Genomic DNA, 20,098 nt, shown 5'->3' on the forward strand with positions numbered 1-20,098 from the left:
ATCTAGAATTAACCTAATTACTTATATCGCCTTCATTTCTTCCTCAACTCTATTTACCATCAACAATGAGTCTCTGATTGTTGATGGATACTTTTATTTTCCAACCACTTCGTATATTTGAAGCAATCTCTCTTCAAATGCCCATTCTTTCTGCAAAACAAAACATTTTCTTTCCTTTCGGTCACTTTATTTCTGAATCTAAGGAGTAGTCCCTTTTGATTGATAATTTGCATGCGTTCCATAACATTTATTTTCTGATGCTTTAAAGGATCCTTTTTTGCCTGAGCTAGTCTCTGCTAAATGGGCAACTTCTAGGTTATTTTGATTTAATCTTTCTTCTTCTTGAACACACATAATTTGAACCTCATTCAAATTCGATTTTCTTTCTAAGTATTACAAGTAAGCTTGAATTGATCATACCACACAGGCAAAGAGTGGAAAATGAATGGCACTTGAAAACCCTTTGAGATATCCATGTTCATAGACTTCAACTGAATTGTAATATCAATCGTTTGCATAATATGGTCCAGGATAGAGTTGCGAGCATCATACCTCATGCTCAGTAACTGCATCATAAGGGTGTCATGGCTTTAGTGGGACCTACAAATTTTTCATGTATCTTACTCATGAAACTTTTAGCATTATCCTTATCAGGAATAGCAGCTCATATTGTCTTACAGATAGACACCTTCATAATCATGAGGCTAATCAGTTAGACCTTTCCCATTTCGCATATTTAGCTTTCTGTTTAGTAGTGATCTCGTTGTTAGGCTCGGAAGGTTCATCTTCACATAAGATTAAATCAAGATCCAAAATGCCTAGAGTGATCTCAATATTTTGTTTCCAATCAGAGAAATTAGATCCATTTAGAGTTCCAATCCCGGCTAAGCATCCAGTAAGTGCAGAGGGATTTAGAGCTGTCGTGATTTTAAAACAATTATGCTCACAAAACTCTATTTACCCATAAAATTAAGTAATTAATATTTTATTATTTTAATATCAAGTACCTTTTAGTAAATCGATGTATCATCATAACTTTTACTTTGGGCCGAGATTGTGACACACTAATGGTCTCTTGTTAGTGAACAATCAATCCTTATGTCCACTATAGGGCTGGATGATCACAAACATTATAGATAACGAAGATGTTACTCCTTTGGGTTTAACGACATCTAAGTTTACAGCGCTCCCACCAACTACCCTATTTTGCTAAGGTGTAGAGATAAAAAACCACCTTTGGGTTCGATTTTTATTTGTAACAGTTCAATGCCAATTTGTGGGTTCCTTGATGATTCACACAATTTTTTTGTATAGTCAAAATAAATCAAAACAAAAATTATTATTAGGAATCAAAACAAAAATTGTATAGTCAAAACAAATCAAAACAAAAATTGGTGGTTACACAATCATTCCAACATGTTTGATTTAAAATAAGGATCACTAAACCAATTTAACTTGGCCTTTTTCTTCCTCTTTTTTTAAAATTTCTATATGCAAATTTTAGTCTCCTAAAAGACAAAATATTGCACAATAAACAATAACAGAAATACATTTGCAATCCGTTTTCAAATGAAAATTCACATTTTATAAATATTAACACACCATATAAGGCACCTTATATCGGTACCGCCCAAATACTAATTGATGCCTCATAACTTGAGGAAACCATATAAGAAAATTATATTTTACACATGAATCATTTAAAAAGGAAAACTCCAACATATAAGGCACCTTATATCAGTACCGCCCAAATACTAATTGATACCTCATAACTTGAGGAAACCATATAAGAAAATTATATTTTACACATGAATCATTTAAAAAGGAAAACTCCAAGATAGAGTTAAAAGGGACCAAAATTCTAATGTCAGAGAGAAATATTAAAACTTCAATACAATTGCTAGAAGCAAAAACCAACCTACTACATGAGGAGATGCTATCATTGCATGTTCTCAACCATGGGCTATTGATTTCCCAGCACAACATAAACACTGCAATACAATAACTGTTGTGCAACCAAAAAATTTGCGCTCAAAACAAGCACAGTGTGCACAATCTGAAACACATGAATACAAATATGTAGATACCAGAGATCATGCACACATATGCACACACAAAAAAACAGTAAATAAAAAATTTATTAGAAATCTCTACTACTCTCTCTCTCTAAATAGATTTTCGCTTCTTTTATCCCATTTATTTGTTTATTGCTTTCCTACTACTTGGCCTGATGACGTTCCATCATGAGGTTGGGATATCATGCTATTTAGATATAATTATCTTGAACTGCCATGATCTTAACGAAACATGGAGAAAGTATATGGCATAAGCAATAATTATCTGGAACTGCCATGATCTTAACGAAACACGGAGATGGTCTATGGCATGAAGAATAATTATCTTGAACTGCCATGATCTTAACGAAACATGGAGATGGTCATGGCATGAAGAATAATTATCTTGAACTGCCATGATCTTAACGAAACATGGAGATGGTCATGGCATGAAGAAATTGCATAATAAAGGTTTAAAGAAAGGTTTATAGGAACGAGCCAGTAAGCAGTGCAACGTCCAATAAGGCTTTATGTACAACAGTTGAGTTCTTGCTAGGTTTATGTAAAAAAGAGTTCTTGCTTTCACAAAAAAAACATGCTTCAAGAGAAAAGTTTCTTCTTAATTAAGTGAACGTATATTTAGATTACCTACAAATTCTCAAGGAATATCTTGAACCGTTCAAGAAAAAAAGGTTCATGCAAAAACAAAAACACTAGAACAGAAAAGGTGTTTGTAAAAACAAAAAACGAAGGAGAAAAAGGCTAGAGAGAGAGCCGTGAAAATTAAAATCTCTGCATACGTCGCATTGAGGGAGAGAAAGTAATGCCCTGCGTCGACCATCATAAAAAAATTGTTCATATGAACACTTTATGGTTTTCGGTATTCATGACCAAGAGAACGACAACTCTGATACCATATGTAAAAATAAACTACAGATTTACAGATTCAAGAACCTAAAAAAACATGTAAATCTTTTTTGGATCGTTGTTCATGATTACCGAAAAACAAGAATAAAACAGGAGATGTAAACATACCTTTCATGATCCAACAATAAAAGAAAATGACTTCTTGTTCTCATCTCTGAAGGAGTGGATCGGCCTTCACCTCTTTTCTCCTCCAAGTTTGACGGGAAATTTCCTTATGGAGAATGAGTGACCGTCAACTTATATCCTTTCCTTATGATGTTTCTTTCTTTTATCTAACCCATCATGTTATCTTTAAAGAGAGTGGGGAAGATGATTATCACTAATTTTTATCTTAATATTGGATAATGGACTCACTTAAATTGTGGATAATATTACCCTTATATAATTATTGTTGGACCACAAATTGGGGATATTTTCTAACAACACATCCTTTGAACTGGTCCAAAAGCCTGGTCAAAACTTAGGTGTCAATAGTTGCCCCTCTTTAGTATTTTCCTAGGCTATAGGGTCAAGGGAAATCAATGAAATGACCCTTGGGTATGATGTCATCCCCGAGTGAGCAGCAGATTGTCGAGCCTGCTGTGATTAAAGACAGATATTATAACAATATCGAAAGTTTTGAAGATGGGGTGATATTTTCGGAATAGTTGTTCCATAAATAGGTTTTAAAAATTCAATTAAAGTTTTTGGAAGTTGGGTTTTGAAAGCAAGTTGTGGCATCGTGTGCTAAGACAACCTCTGTAAGAGGTTTGTTAAGCATATTTCTGCATCCACAAGTTGCTCTGGGCTGCAAGAGGCCATGTCAAGTGAGATTCTGAAGCCCTACACGTAACTTCATCTTCCTACGGAGACAGTGCTCAGCCCTATCGTCGCAGCGAACCTCTATTATCATGGTTGATATTACTCTTGATTCTCCTACTCTGGATCTTGAACTATCATATGATGAGAGTTTTCCCTTTGATACCTCCAATTCTGAGGATATGTTCTTGCCTCACAAATTATCTTTGCGACCGCCTCAACATCAAAGACTTGGATTTCTGATGATGGGGCCAACCTAAGGGAGAGCAGGCCCTCAAGGGCTTCCTAATGGGCGATCGAGTGGCTATGTCTCACTAGATCATAACCATGTTCAGGTCATTGGGACATTCGTAGAAGCTTATGGGACCTTGATCGTGTGGCTGTTTATTTGCTGCATTCACTGTACATTGGCCACTAGTTGTTGGTATTCGGTCGTATGCATCCAGCACATGGCCGCGTGCTGGTCTTTCCTTTATAGAAAGGAGATAATGAGTAAATTTGAGCCTCACTTGCTCATTATAAGAGAGAGGGAGGGAGGGGGAGGGAGAGAGAAGAAGAAAGAAGGCAAGAGGGAGTTAAACCTTCCATATTATATCCATCGTAATCGCGGATGACTTTCATGAAGAGATCAAGGAGCTGGGGCAAAGGGTTCAAGAGAAAGATTGCCTCATCGAGTAGTTGAGGGAGCAGGACACTCATTTGTGAGTGTCGAATTGGAGCTTGAGGTTCAACAGTTCTGCTTATGGCTTTACAAAGAGGAAGTGTTGCACTCTCCTGCGATAGATGGGGATGATGATAGTGCTTTAGGGAGGCTTTTGGAGGACTCCCATCGAGGACCATGTGGTTACTCATTTTCTTAAGCTTTGGGACTCATATAGATATATGTGACCTTTCAAGGCCATGACACCCTCGTACTCAAGACTATTTTGATTAGTGGATTGCTTGGCTCTAGTAGAGCAGGATCACCGCGGGGATTGACTGAGTGATTGACTCCAGTATGAGCAGGATCCTCATGGGGATTGAGGATGTGGCTAAGCCATCCAAATCAGGAGAGTAAGAATCAACTGCTGTGACTCCTGGGGCCAGGTAGTCTAGGGCCTAGAAAGGTCTTTAGAGTCACAAAAACATAGAACCATGGATATAGGGACTGAGAAGGCTCGTTTTAAAGAGGATTTGGGTTCTTCTCGTTGAGTTCAAAGATATCTTGGAGAACATTGGGGGCCTGTGAGGACAAAGCCCAAATACTACTACCCCATGACATGTGCATATGTTAACTGCAACATGGGAAGTCGCCTCCTTGGGGAAGACTTGAGGAGGTTTGTCCATGTTGCCGAAGAGAAGTCCCCTGCACCTTATATTATGGCACACAGGCTCGAAGTACCCTGGTCTTGTCCTTGTGGTGCACATGCCCAACACTACCATTTATGATATAATGTACCGTATGAGATATATCGTCTTCACACATGGGTGCTTGGGCATGTTTTGTGATGCCTAATCATAAATGCAATTGAAGAGATTGAACAGAGTTTTCATAGGATTTATTCAAGAGGAACCAACATCCAAAGTTCATATGTGCTCAGGGCAACCTCAAAACAGTTAGGAGATAAGGAAAAATACAAAGAAGAACCTCCAAAAGGCATTTGTTTCGAGTTTCATGGGTATTGGATGAAAAAAGAGGGCAATGTGGTTTTGATCGATCAGTTCATAAAGAGAACCATTGCCAAAACTTAATGATGGAAAAATCATGAACCTAAGGTGCTAGAAGCATAAAAAGGGAAAGGCAAGAAACTAAGGTCTTGTAAGAATCTGAAAATATTTATAAAATTTGTAAGAACCTGAAAACCATGGCAATATTCAAATTCAATTGTACTGTTCTCCAATGACCTAGAAGATAGACTCTTAAGAGCCTTGGAAGTATTTGGACAAGGTTCGATCAATAACATTCGAATTTGAATGCGCTTGACCTTCAAACCATGTTTTCACTGCGGTTTTATAGAAAATTTGTCTTTTACCTTCTCCAAGCAACCAAATTTTTAGGATAAGTATGGATAAAATCAACATCATCAGTTCTAGATGGATGGGGAATATGTGGCAGTCAAGAAAATTATGGGAAGATTGCAATTGAGGAAAGAGACCATAGTGTTCCATCCAACCGGAACCATGATGTAACTTCAAAACTATCATATTTGATTCAAATCAACTTAGATGGTTCTAAAATTCGATCATAATGCTCTTCAGATTGTAGTATATCATTCAGCAAGGAGATTCAGGTCAAAACAACACCCATTAAAAAGTGATCTAGGCACAAATGAAGGTGTCACAACACTGTAGAACTTAGGTGAAAATTGTTGAGATTTGAATTTGAATACTAAACAATTCAAATGCAAATGGGATCGACTTATAACCAACCAAATATCTCTAAATTAATAATCAACTATAAAGTAAAAGATGAACCGCGCAAGATCAACAAATGATCAAGGGGTGTTTAACTCTCCTTAAAGTCTACAAAAGCACTTTGATTAATGAGAGAGGGGACCTTTACAGAACTTATTTTGGAACAAAGTGAGCCCTAGGAGAGAGAGAGAGAGAGAGAGAGAACAAGTCGTGCTGCACGAATCAAATCCATCAGAGAAGATTGCACAAAGCTTGACTTCAAGAAGAAGCATTGGGAAAAGCCATGTGTACCTGAATGACTAGGTGAACTTCGGATCTTGTCAGTTCGACTCCTCTTCTGCATTGTGGTCCACTGATCAAAGATGTTTTGGGTTTTGCCAAACCAAACCTAAATGCAAATAAAACAAGGGAAGGTCCCTTGGTACTCCTCTGGAACTCCAATTTTAATGGAAAGCTCTTGATCCCGACTGATTTAGAGTGAATTCGATTTTCCTGATTTGTGTCTTCTCCTATTTTATCTTCATCTGAATCAATTTTCTCTTAAAATCTTGCAAAAGAACATTTCGGGCAAACCAACGGGTAACAACGTATGCTCAAAGTTCCAAAGATATCACGCAGGCTACAAACGCCATTAATGTTGCGGAATGTTAATTGCATGATGTGCCACATGCAGGCACTTTATTATTTTTTTTTGGCCGCATACGGCCCAAATCCAACCAGTTTTGGGTCGCCTGGAAGTAGGGCTGGACGGTCCTTAATTTGCTCGAACAGTTTCCAGGCAAAGGCAACGACAATCCAATAGTCCTACGTCAGTAGCCGATTGGGTCCACGTGTAACGTGCATGCTTCTTGTCACTCCAATCCTGGTAAAGGTTTTGAAAATTTTAAAACTCATTGAGCACCGCGGTGGATGCCAAAGTGCTTTCACTTGCTTCCACCCCCAACTGTGGTGACTTGTAGAAATGAGTTACATTTTTCAAAATAACAGTAAAAAAGGACTTGGAAGGTAAAGAAACAATGGGAGAGATGAGTTACATGTTTCAAAATGACAATAAAATGACTCGGAAGGTAAATAAAAGGGTTATACCGAAAGTACATTGGTGTACTACTACCCTTAGCGCACCACATAGACCATGATCTAAAGTTTTCAAAAAAAATTAACTGAAATGGGACTCAAATAAGAAAGTCAAGGAAGAAAACAATGGGAATTAAATAAAATAAAACGAACAAAATAATTGAAAACAAGTGTAAAAAGTAAAGAAAGTCAAGGAAAAAAACAATGGGAGTTAAATAAAAGAAAACGAATAAAATAATTGAAAAGAAGTGTAAAAAGTAAAAAAAGTACTTGGGATTAAGACTTACGAATCAGAAAAGTACTTGGGATTCAGACTTATGAATCAGAACTAAATGCATGGCTGCCAATGCCGCGTGGTGCGAATAACCCTAAAATCAAAGTCGATGGAGTGAATGCATACCAATAAACTTGTTGAGTGTCAGATCTGGGGTTAAATACAGGGTTCCTAGGATTAGATTTGGGTTTGGATCTTGATCAAGGGCTTGGGCTGATCTAGGGCTTCCTAATCCTAAGGCTATGGTATCTAGAGCTTCCCGGTCCTAAGGTAAGGGTATCTATCTAAAGTTTTTCTCTTCTTCTAAATGAGTCTAGGGACCTCCTAGAGTTCTAGGAACTATCTTTATACAGCCCCATGAACATTTCCTAGAGACTCGTAGAGTTCTAAGAGTCTCTAAGAGTTTTTTGGATGCTTCAATATGTAGGGGAACACGTATTTATAGAGTTTGGAGGCTAGATATTTTAGGAATTAAAAGATGTGGGATTAGGAATCCAAACCCGAGTAGATTTGCCATAGAAAATGCGTAGAGGGCTGATCTGGAATTAAGTAAGTTGTTTTTCGCATAGGACAGTATGGTTATTTTAGATATTGTTTATCTTCTTGTCCACAATTCTCAAACCGTACATTAGAATTGAGTAATTCGTGGACCATTGGAAAGGTCTTTCGATTCAATATAATATAAAATATGCATGATGTGAATATGAGTGACTTTTCCTAGGATGAATCCTATAGGCAGGATAAGGTGTTGATATGGTCTATTTGGATATTGAGGGGGTGCTACATTGTATCAAAGGGTCCCTAGAGATGATTAGGAGCCCTACTATGATCTAAAATGATGAAACCGCTTAAACTAGGTCCCGAACGCTGAGCTCAATCTCAGGTATCAATAGGAGTTAAGTGAGTGAGAATAAGCAAGAGCACTGTATAGAACAAGGTGACGAAAGGGATATTATATTTCAGGAGCGGTAGTTCACTAGAGAGACTTTTCTTTCAAGGTCAGGTATAATAGGATGATGGCTCTATTTGCCCACTTATTCTACTTTGATCTTCTTGATGTAATTGCATTTTCTTTATTTTCTATTCCAAAAAAGCAATCATCAATGAACGATGTTCTATTTCAACAGAGCTAATTAACAGGGTGTCTGCAGATAACTTGCCAGGTGGTTCACCAAACATAATATAAATCCCTAAAGGGATAAAATTTCGTTGTTTAATGTGTGAATCCTTTACGGTATTCTCTTTCTTTATTGATCCACATTTTGAACAAACAGTGAGACCCACTCAGCCATTGTATGACCTGTTCATGTGATGGTGATGACCCTGTGAACATATTGTTCCATGAATAGATGGATTGTAGTATAGTTGTTTTATGATTTAAGTTATTCTTATGTGCCTTGGTGAAGATTGTGCCCCAGAGAAGATAGCCAAAAGTACACCCTGAGAGAGCTCTTATACCGACATAAAGGCATCTAAAAGAAAGGTTGCAAGCAAAATATAACCTTCCCAAGTTCCCTCTCCCTAGAGATTGTCAAAATTAATTTATTTGAATTTATCAATTCAATTAATTTACAAAGCCAGTTTGGGGCACATAGCCAGCCATCCTTAATTGTCTTGCCAATCCATTCAAGCAAACATATATTTCTTTAGCTCTAGGGTGAGACTTGTCCTTCACAAGAAACTCATGTACATTTCCATTCACCTCTATCAAACTACAACCAGGGGTCTTCTCAATCCCCCTTTCTCTCATCATTCTCCTAACTCTTGTGACACAATCCCACATGTTTGCCTCAGCATACATATTGGATAGCAGCACATATATTCCACAATCATGAGGGTCCAATTCAAGCAACCTCTTTGCTATCCTTTCACCCACCTCTATGCTACCATGAATCCTACAAGCAAAAAACAAGGCCCCCAAAACCACAGCATCAGGCTTTATAGGCATGTTCTCTAAAAACCTTTCAGCCTCTCTCAAAAGGCCAGACCTTCCAAGAAGATCAACCATGCATGAGTAATGCTTAAGCTTAGGAACCAAACCATATTTCGAATCCATTTCTTTGAAATATTTATGGCCTGAATCCACTAATCCTCCATGGCAACAAGCCGATAGTACCCCAACAAAGGTAATGTCATCTGGTTTCAATCCTAGATTAACCATCATAGAAAAGTGAGAGATGGCCTCTTGGCCATGGCCATTGGTCGCTAGACCAACAATCATAGCTGTCCATGTAAGAGCATTCTTCTCGGGCAATTTACGAAAGACACAAATCGATTCTTTAATGCTCCCACATTTTGCGTACATGTCTACTAGTGAAGTCCCTAATGCAACACTATAAACCATCTTGTTTCTGTCAATGTAATTGTGGATCCATCGCCCTATTTCAAGGGCACCCAATTGTGCACAAGCCGAAAGCAAGGTCGCCATGGTCACCTCATCAGGCTTGACACCCGATGCTTGCATTTCATGGAAAAGAGAGAAAGCCTCTTTCTCTCTCCTCCCCTGTGAGTACCCTAAGAGCATAGCATTCCAAGGCACCACATCTTTTTCAGGCATCGCATCCAATAACTCTCGAGCCTGTTCCATCATGCCCACTCTAGCATAGCTTGCGATCATTGTGGTCCATGAAATTATGGTTCTCTTAGGCATCTCATTAAATAGTCTTTGAGCCACCTCTAAACAGCAACATTTAGCATACATATCTATCAAAGCATTGGTCAGGGGCACTGTCATTCTTATACCTTTTTTATTTATGAAGTCATGAAAAGATTGTCCAAGCTCTAAGTCACCCAATTGACGAGAGGCCGAGACCATGGCAATCATGGTCACCTCATCGGGTTTCATATTCTGAAGCCCCATTTCTCTAAACAACTCGATGGCTTCATTTAAGAACCCTCCTCTAACATAGCCATTAATCATAGAATTCCAAGAAACCAAGTCTCTACAAATACTTTTGTCGAACAACTTGCGTGCAACGTCAAGTTCTCCGCAGATGGCATTCAAGTGTATCAGAGCATTGCAAACAAAGATATCTCTGTCAAAACCCAACTTCAAAACATGACCATGAATCCCTTTCCCGGCCTCTGAATCAAGCAACTGAGCACAGGCCTTAAGAACAAAGGGAAAAGTATAGTTATCGGGCACTGTCTCTTCTTCAAGCATTTGCTTGTAAAGAAGAATTGCTTGATTGGGTTCATGGCTAGATGAATAGCCCCGTATAGCAATGTTCAAAGTGAAGAGATTGGGTTTCTCAATTGTATTTAAGATAGCTCTACAATGATCCAGGTTTCTAGAGAGAGAACAAAAGGCCACAAGCCGGCTCGATGCGAACCCATCTGCAATTAGGCCAGTAATGATCATTTGTGACTGAATTTGCTTAAGTTGATTCATGGTTGTGCATCTCTCTATGAGTGATAGAAGAGGATGAGAGAGAATAAGATTGGGTTTTGAGTTGTTAGTGCTCTTCGCATCAGGAAGAAGCAGGCGAGTGTGTAGAGAGAGAAAAGGTTGAAGAAAGGAGCTCTTGAGAGAGAAAGGGTGACGGAGAAGATCGTTTGATCGGGTACAGAGGGTGGGTATTATCATAGGGCCTTATTTTTGTGACGATTTCCATGAAAAGCTTGGAGGTTAGGCACGGTGTTGCAGAGCTCACTCACACGAGAACCGGTTTTGAATTTGAATCGCAGGAGCTCATGATGAAAAGCCGGGAAAACCCCATCCCATCTTTAAAGCAAATTGGGATATCTCAAATCCCATTTGGTCGCTCAAATAAAATGCCCAAAATGCAATAAAAAGGGAAATATAATTAGAAAAAAATATAATAACAATAAATCAAACAATATGAAAAATTTCAAAGTACAACACAAATAGAAATAGAGAGGAACACATATAAGTGATTCACCCAAAATGGGATACGTCCACAAGCAAAATGGCAAATGTGTATTCACTATCAAGAGGGAAAAATTACAAGATTGGGGTTATACAGAGTTACCTCATACGATCTCAATGAATATTCAAACAAATTACTTCTTACTTTAAAACCACTTACAATCGACTCTTTTTTTTTAATTCACCGATGCCGCGAAGAAATGGCGATAAAAAGACTATAGATGAGCCCCAAATGGTGGCGTTAGGGTTTTGTTGCAAAAACCCTCAATTTTCAACCCCAAACTTCTCTCTCTACAAGTTTCCTTCCTTACCACATTCGCTCACATTTTTCTCTCTTTATATAACCCTTTCAAAAGACATTTACAAAAAAAATATATTTTCTTGATGAAAATGCCTTTTATCAAAAGGGTGAATACTATAAGGGGGTGATTTAGCATCACGCCCCAACAATCTTCACCTTGATGCAAAATCACACCCTTGCATTGCCAATCCATTTCTTCATTTATTTCTTGAAACCTAGAGAGGTTAGACTCCATTCTAACTTCTTTACTTGGATGGATAAGCATATCAACAAAGTTGTCTTCGGTCTTGATCTTGACCAATCGAACTCCTTCTTCAACAATTTGACGGATATAGTGATATTGAACCAATATGTGCCTTGACCTCTTGTGATGAACCGGGGTCTTGGTCAAATGGACAACACTCATATTGTCACAAAATAGTTTCATAAGCATGCACATAATGCTCATCTCACCTATCAACCCTTGAAGCCACATGACTTCTTTTGATGCTTCCGTTACCGCCATGTACTCACCCCCGATAGTTGACAATGCTACCGTGTCTTGAAGCCTTGACATCCAACTTACCAGTCCATTTGCAAATCGAAAAATAAATACGGTAGTCGACCTACCTCTATCAAGATCACCGACAAAATTTGCATGTATAAAACCTTGCATTTGGGTTGGGCCATTTTCAAATGTGATTGCATAATTAGTTGTACCTCTTAAGTACCGAAGCACCCATTTTGTTGTTTCCCAATGAACGGTTTCATGGTTTACCATAAACCGACTTAAAACACCAACCGCATGCACGATATCCGGTCTTGTACATACATGGTAAATATTAAACTTCCAATCACATTGCATAAGGAACCTTAGCCATGCTTCTTCTTTCTTCTTTCGTCTTCGGACTTTGCATCGAAGACAATTTGAAGTGAGGCGCTAAGGGTGTCTTCACTGGCTTTGCATCTTTCATGCCAATTTTTTCAAGCACCCTTTCTATGTAACCTTTTTGAGATAATGACAAAATTTGTCTATCAATTTCAATTTTAATCCCAAGGATTTGCCTTGCAAGCCCGAGATCCTTCATCTCAAATCTTTTGCTCAACGAAGTATTGAGCTCATCAATTTTTGCCTTATCTTTGCACACCAAAAGCATGTCATCCACATATAAGACTAAAATCAAGTATGTACCATCATCAAAGAACTTTAAATAGAAGCAATGGTCATACTTACTTCTTGTGTACCCAAGGCTCAACATGAACATATCAAATGTTTTATATCATTGTCTTGATGCTTGCTTGAGCCCATACAAGGACTTCTTCAATTTGCACACAAGTCCTTCTTTGTCATTCTCTATGAAGCCTTCCAGTTTGTTGCATTTACACTTCCTCTTCAAGTTCTCCATGTAAAAAAGTCGTATTCACATCCATTTGCTCAAGCTCTAAATCATGCATAGCAACTAACCCAAGCACCAAGCGAATTGATACCAACTTGACAACTGGTGCAAAAATTTTATCAAAGTCATCCTTCTTTTTGCAAAAAACATTTTGCCACCAATCTTGCCATATATCTTTCAAGCTTGCCATCAAGCCCATTTTTTATCATGAACACCTATTTACAACCAACAGCCTTTCTACCTTTTGGTAGCTCCACTAAATCCCAAGTCTTATTTCTTTAAAGGGCCAAAATCTCTTCTTCCATTGCCTTTTTCCAATGCTCGGTACCATTGCTATCAATGGCTTCATAGAATGACGTTGACTCTTCATTTTCAGCTATCAAAGCATGTAAAGTGTTTGGATCCACATAATCTTTGTGCCACCGAGTACACGAGTTTCTCTAGTAGAGCACCTTTGTGTCAAAGGCACAACTTCATTATGATGACCATGTGGTTCTTCATCTTGACTTCCTAGTCCTTCATGCTCTTCACTATGATCAATGAGTATATTCTCATAAGGCATAATTGCACTTGGTGGAAGTATTTCGGGTTGCCTAGAAATTCTTGGCTCTCTTGTTGCACTTCCTAACCATTGTCATTTATCATCATCCCTTTTGCCATTATCTTGGATTCATCAAAATGCAAATCGTGGCTAGTGATTATTTTTTGAATACTTGGATCCCATAACTGGTACCCTTTCACACATTTGTTATAACCCACAAAGATGTACTTCTTTGACCTTGGATCCAACTTGGTTTTTTGGCAACTTTGAATAAGTACATATAGATCACAACAAAAAATTTTCAAATCGGAGTTGTCACTTCGAGTTTCATACCAAAACTCATTAGGGGTTTCGCTTCCCAATGCTACCAAAGATGATCGGTTGATAAGATAACAAGCCATTGATACGGCTTCCGCCCATAATTCTTGCTCTAGGCCGGCATTGCCTAACTTGCACCTCGCGCGCTCTATCAAAGTGTGATTCATCCTCTCTGATATACCATTTTGTTGAGAATTGTAAGCATTTGTGTAATGCTTAGTAATTCCCTCGACCTTGCAAAGAACTTTGATGTGATGCCCCATAGATTTTTCAACTTTTGTTTTAAAATTCTTGAATGCACAAAACACATCACTTTTGGACTTGAGAGTTTTCATCCATACTTTTCTTGAGAAGTCATCAATAAATGAAATAAAATATAATGCTCCTCCATAAGATGTACTTGGTGAAGGGCCCTACACATCCGAGTGAATGTAATCAAGCTTGCGCTTGCTTGTATGTTTCCCGGCCTTGAAAGGTTGTCTATGTTGTTTCTCACAAACACAATGCTCACAAATTTCAGATCCATCAATTTTAAGTGTAGGAATAAAATTATTCTTCATCAAGACCTCCATACCCTTATCACTTATATGCCACAGTCTTTTATGCCATAGGCAATATGGAACTTCCTCACCTTCAACTACAGAATTCACTTCATCATTTGTTATTGTGCTTCCCAATAACTTGTACAAGCTCTCAACTGGGACTCCTTTCATCACAATTAGAGCCCCTTTTGATACTTTTATAACTCCACCTTGACCGGTGAACTTATAACCTTTCGAATCTAGAGAAGAGAGGGAGATCAAGCTCTTTTTCAGTTCTGACACATGCCTAACATCCTTAATTGCTCGAATAGACCCATCAAACATCCTTAGGTGAACCAAACCCATTCCAACCACCTTGCTAGTTGAATTATTCTCATGGATACTGATCCTCATTCACATGACTCATATCAAGTATCAAATTTTGATAGAATATTGAATTATATGCCACTATTAATACTTCATCTTCAATAAACCTGGATGCAGACTCTTCAAATTGATTTGTTTCATTTTTTGATTCACTTGGCTTTTCACCTCCCGCATTAGGAGCTTTGGAAGAATTCACTCTATTTCTCTTAAAACAATTATTCCGTATATGAACGGGCTTCCCACAGTGCCAACACATATTCTTGTTAATGGGCTCTTTAGATTTTGATCGAAATCTTGAATTACTTCTTGAATGATTCCTCGATGAATCATCCTGTTCATTCGATCGCCCTCTTGCTACAAGAGATTTCGTCTTCGACTCTACCGAACTTTTCAAATATGCTTTCTTTCGAAGTTCATCGACAAGTAAGGCACTAAATATCAAGCCTAAATCAAGAGAATCCCCTTACTATAATTCAATGTAGTGACAAGGTTGTCATAGGATTCCAACAATGAACAAAGCAAGGTGACCGCTTTGTCTTCATCATCCATTCTCACACCAATACTCTCAAGTTGATAAATGAGGTTATTAAACTCATTCAAGTGTTGTGACACATTTGCACCTTCTTTCATTATCAAGGTATATAATTTTGTTGAAAATATAACCTACCAAGGCCAAAATTCCAGTAGTCTCTCATTCAGTGAGAGCGATTGAGAGATTGAAATCTTGGCATCTTATGAAATGGAGCCCAGATTCTTTTACCCCGAGTACGTATGAGGCATCGAGAGTTCACGTGTTGAGAAAACGATTTCTCAAGGAGGTGTGAGAGTCACCTCCTAGTCAGTATTTTATAGGTTAGCCTCATGTTTAGCTGCAATCGACCAGGGCTTGGAGAATCCAAATGAAAAAAATAGAACCTAAGTACTTATTGAGTATTCACCTGTATGGAATATTCAAGACTATGGGATATAAGTTTGTATCCTGACACGAGACCATTGCATGACATGTGCATTTTCATTTTGTATAGGAAGCCACTCTTCCAAATGCACTATTCGGGTTTGGAAGAGCCAATGCACATGTGCTTTGAGAGGACGCCTATAATTGAGTTGGATCATGTCCCACAAGGGTACACCTGTAATCTATTGAGAGCCGAATGATCGAAAGTTCTAGCTCAGCGGCTTTGATATGGCCAATTATGTGTTTCTGCTTTAGACTGTGAAACATATGTCTATTGGGTCGATCTAAGACTCGACGGAACATCATTCGGGACTAGCCCAATGGAGTACTCTGATACCTAGAGTTATTAGCCAGAGATCTCACTATACATTTTGTCCGATTTTATAATGATGAGAAAAACCTAATAATTGCTCAAAAATACTTTAAATATTTATTGTGAATTCTAGATAATTTTTCAAAATTTTATTTGTTAAAAAAATAATCATATTGCTTGGCTCAAATTCCACTTTAGTCCTGACCTAGTAGTGCCATGTGGCGTTCGAGTAGCCATAGGGCTGCCACATGGCACCCCACACCTCACTCAAGGATCACCGCCCAGCTGGGCACTGATCCCTAGGCGGGGGACTAGATTGACATTCGGTTGCTTGTATTATAAGGCGTTGTGTTATGGTGTCTTGTTAATATTTTGTTATATAATGTTATAAATTAAGGCCCATTTTTTATCACATGTCTTAATTAACTCATACATGGGTCATGCATGGTATGTGTAACGTTAAATTAATTTATTTATTTGATATTAAAGAGAAAATGCATTTTCAAATTTGAGTTGAAAAATATCTTCACATATATGTGTGAAGGGGACATTATCTTTAAATTGATTGGTTTGAAATTTTAGATATACAAAGTGATGGGCTTTGATAAAGAAGAATATTTCCACATGTATGAGCCTTACTAATTACTTCTTTGCCCTTTAGCCTTTGTGGCTATCTACTCTAATACATTATTAAAAGAATACGGCCATATTGGATACAATTGGAACAAAAACATGGGCCAAGGACAAAATGGTAAAGTGGCATAACTTAGGGTTAGGGTGAGTGATAATGGTGTGAAATCCTATTCCTTCATTCTAGTGGTTGGATGGAGATGGGTGGCTAGGGACATTAGCCTCATGGAGATGGGTGGCTAGGGACATTAGCCTCTCATGTGCCTTTGGATTAGTGCATTAAGGGTGTTGATTGAATCCAAAATTACACCCATGTTATAAAAGCACATAATGAGATCTCAAACCCTAACTATCTCAACTCTTGAACCATTTTGGAAAATTGTTGCTCCCCTCCTTTTTCTAAGGCTTTGTAAGAGAAAAGTGAAGAGAGAGAGCTTTTAGAGTTCCATTAATGGTGATCTTGATGGTGGTCCTGTTTTCTTATGCTTGAGTCCATAGTGTGCATTTATCAAGGTAAACTCCATTGAATTTTCTTTTCTCATAAGATCATATCCTTGGCAGCTATAGTTGCTAGAGTTTTGAATTCAAAAAAGTTTCATTGATCTTAGAATCCCCATTTGATCATCTGTTTCATCATGCTTATTCATAATGTGGTCCTTCATGGGTTATAGCCTAAATGCATGAGAATCCATGATCATGCATAGTATCCATAATTACTTTGCTTCAAACCCATCAAATAATTTAGTCTCAGAGTGTCACTTCATTTTCAGAACTTTTTCATCATGTTTTTACCTATGGGGGTTTATAATCTTTCCATACAAGATTGTTTTGGTGGTCTGAGGGACCACCATGTGTAGTTTGGCCATAACTCTTTTGTTCTTTATGTGATTCGATTCAAACCTTTTGCATTATATTTTAGATGATAATGCCAATGTGTTGAGATCTTAAGAAGTAATTTTAAAGTGTGTAATTTCTTCCCATTTGGATTAGACACTCTTGTGAGATTGAACCACTTTTGTACAATCCGAAGGGATAAAATTAAGCCCTTATAGGGCCTGATTGCATGGCTCCAGCACAAGGGGTTCGAAACATGGCTTTCCTATTTTAATTTGACATTCTAATTCCCTGTTTAGTTGATTTTATTTTCTAGAATTTTGTTTAGAATAGTTGCATAAAATATATAAGCTTTGGGACATACTTTATGTAATTTGTACTATGAAAGTGTAATTCATAAGCTAGTCTTGCTTTATATGTAATTGCCCCATAACAGGTTGGTATTTGAGTTTATTTACAATGGTTATACAAGGTTAGAAATGGTTGTAATTGTTATGTAAAAGGATTGTAACTTATTCACTTAGCTTAGTTTTTAGCAAGTAGCTTGTTGAAGGTGTCCATTTTACCTTGTTTTTCGACTTGAAAATTTGCTCTAGTCTTTGTATCCACTTTGAATTGGTATCAGAGCTAGGCTCATTTACAGCCTCTTTTAGGGTCTTTAGAGGGATTATAGAGTGTCAAATAGGAACCCATGGCAGCCTGTTCAATACTCACCGAATTGCTTAAGGAGGAGAGATTCAATGGAACCAACATCTCCAAATAGAGAAGGAAAATTGGTTATGTGTTTCATGAAGATGGTCTATTGCCATTATTAACTTTTAGACTACCTAATCTGCCCGCAATCAATGCTTCTCAAGTTGTTAAGGATGCATATGAGACATGGCATAAAAAAAACCAAAGTGCGATGAATATTATTTTTGAAACCATGAGTGATTCCTTTGTTAAAGAGTATGAAAATTCCATGTGTCAAAGATATTATGGAGAGCATGAAAAAGAAATACGACACATCGAATGAAACTCAAAGGATCATTATAATGAGGAATCTCTTGTGTTACAAAATGGATGATCACACCAAAGTGTCTGATCATCTAAGAGAGTTCAAGAGTTGTATAAGAGAGGATAAGAGAGTCGGTCACTCATATGATGAGGTGACACAAAGACGATGTTTGTGCTTTCGATCTCTCCCTTATGGGAGACCTTTGTAGCCAATTTGATGGTCAAAGATGCACCTACAACAGTGGAGGAGATTGTATTTTTCATGGAAGGGGAAGAGCAAAGAGGGATGACAATGGATGGACCACCTTCCATAGTCCATATGGTAAAATCTCACCAACCCTGATCTTCTTCTACTCCCTTACTGATTACTCCTATCTCTTCTTCTCTTCCTAACTCTTCTATGGTGAATACATGTAATGTGGGAGTGAGAGGGAGTGATAATGAAAAGGGAAGGGGAAGCAAAGGGGAAAATCCTACTTCCCTTATCTATTTAGCCCCTACCCTCCTAACCTACCCACCAAACCATGCTAGCCCCATGATGGTAGGTGGGAGGTCGGTTTGGCCCTCAAGCCAAGATTATTGGAATGTGCAATGCTTTAGATGCAAGAAATATGGGCATACCCAAAAGTTTTGTATGTATCCTCTTCCTCCACAAAACCCTCATTTTGCTCCTAAGCCCAATACCGGTAAGCCTCAAGCTAATACCGGTGGAGAACCAAGGAAAGAGAGAGTTTGCATGGTCTATGAGACTTTGATTGCGAATGAGGAGGCCGATGTGTGGGTTCTTGACTCGGGGGCTACTATCCATGTGACAAATTCTATGAAGGGCTTTAGAACGTTTTATAATGTCAAACCCAATACCCATAATCTTTACATAGGTGAAGATCAAATGGAAAGGGTCTTAGGAAAAGGGGACTACGTGTTGAAGCTCACTAATGGTGAGACTCTCATGCTTAAGGACACCCTCTATGCTCTCGGGATGAAGAAGAATCTCATCTCAGTTTCCAAGATGACTAAAGCCGGGTTTGTGCTCTTTTTCAAGGAGTAAAAGGTCTATGTGCATGATGTCTCTATTAATGGAGACCTTATTTTTTTAGCCCACTTGGTTCAAGGGCTTTATGAAATTTAAATAAAAAAAGAGTTTGCTTATATGAGTGATGATTTATAAAATTTTACTTTATGACATTTAAGGTTAGGTCACATTAATTCATCGAGAATGCATATTATGATGAAAGAATGATTGCTTGATAAAATGAATATCGATTCTCATAATAGATGTGAGGCTTGCCTTAAAGGAAAGATGGTAAAGAAGTCTCGCCAAAAGGGCGAAAGGGTCTCTAGTCTTTTAGAACTAATCCACTCGGATGTGTGTGGACCTATTAGTGTGCTTACCATGGGACACATGAGGTACTTCATAACATTCATTGATGATCATTCCCGTTTTGGTCACACCTATCTCATGAGAAATACACCTCCCAAGACTTCCAAGATCTTTGTGTCCAATATGGGATTGTCC

The 20,098-nt window shown here is 38.0% G+C and overlaps 2 protein-coding genes and 1 long non-coding RNA gene across 14 annotated transcripts in view; 1 reads left to right on the plus strand and 2 right to left on the minus strand.

The window, feature by feature from the left end:
• LOC110007064 (uncharacterized) overlaps positions 1 to 6,948 on the minus strand; it is a 46,636-nt gene extending 39,688 nt beyond the window's left edge. For 9 of the 12 annotated variants that reach the window (XR_016047395.1, XR_016047402.1, XR_016047392.1 and 6 more), the window contains exon 1: positions 3,090 to 6,948. This is a non-coding gene — a long non-coding RNA (uncharacterized LOC110007064). Of the gene's footprint in view, positions 1 to 147; positions 2,006 to 3,089 lie in introns of those variants that run through there. The other 3 variants (XR_016047397.1, XR_016047403.1, XR_016047396.1) reach the window with 3 other exon arrangements.
• A 2,101-nt stretch (positions 6,949 to 9,049) lies between these two features.
• On the minus strand, positions 9,050 to 11,380 carry SLO1 (SLOW GROWTH 1). Its single transcript, XM_011624317.3, has one exon. It carries the CDS (start codon positions 11,105 to 11,107, stop codon positions 9,086 to 9,088), a length of 2,022 nt encoding a protein of 673 aa, XP_011622619.1. The 5' UTR covers positions 11,108 to 11,380; the 3' UTR covers positions 9,050 to 9,085.
• A 7,740-nt stretch (positions 11,381 to 19,120) lies between these two features.
• On the plus strand, positions 19,121 to 19,630 carry LOC148779038 (uncharacterized). The gene has a single exon (XM_088855362.1). The coding sequence runs from the start codon at positions 19,121 to 19,123 to the stop codon at positions 19,628 to 19,630; it is 510 nt and encodes a 169-aa protein (XP_088711488.1).
• Positions 19,631 to 20,098: the final 468 nt, after the last annotated feature.

Source organism: Amborella trichopoda, chromosome 13, assembly GCF_054954075.1.
Source record: "Amborella trichopoda isolate Santa Cruz 75 chromosome 13, AtrichopodaSantaCruz75HAP2 v2.0, whole genome shotgun sequence".
Classification (NCBI taxonomy): domain Eukaryota; kingdom Viridiplantae; phylum Streptophyta; class Magnoliopsida; order Amborellales; family Amborellaceae; genus Amborella; species Amborella trichopoda.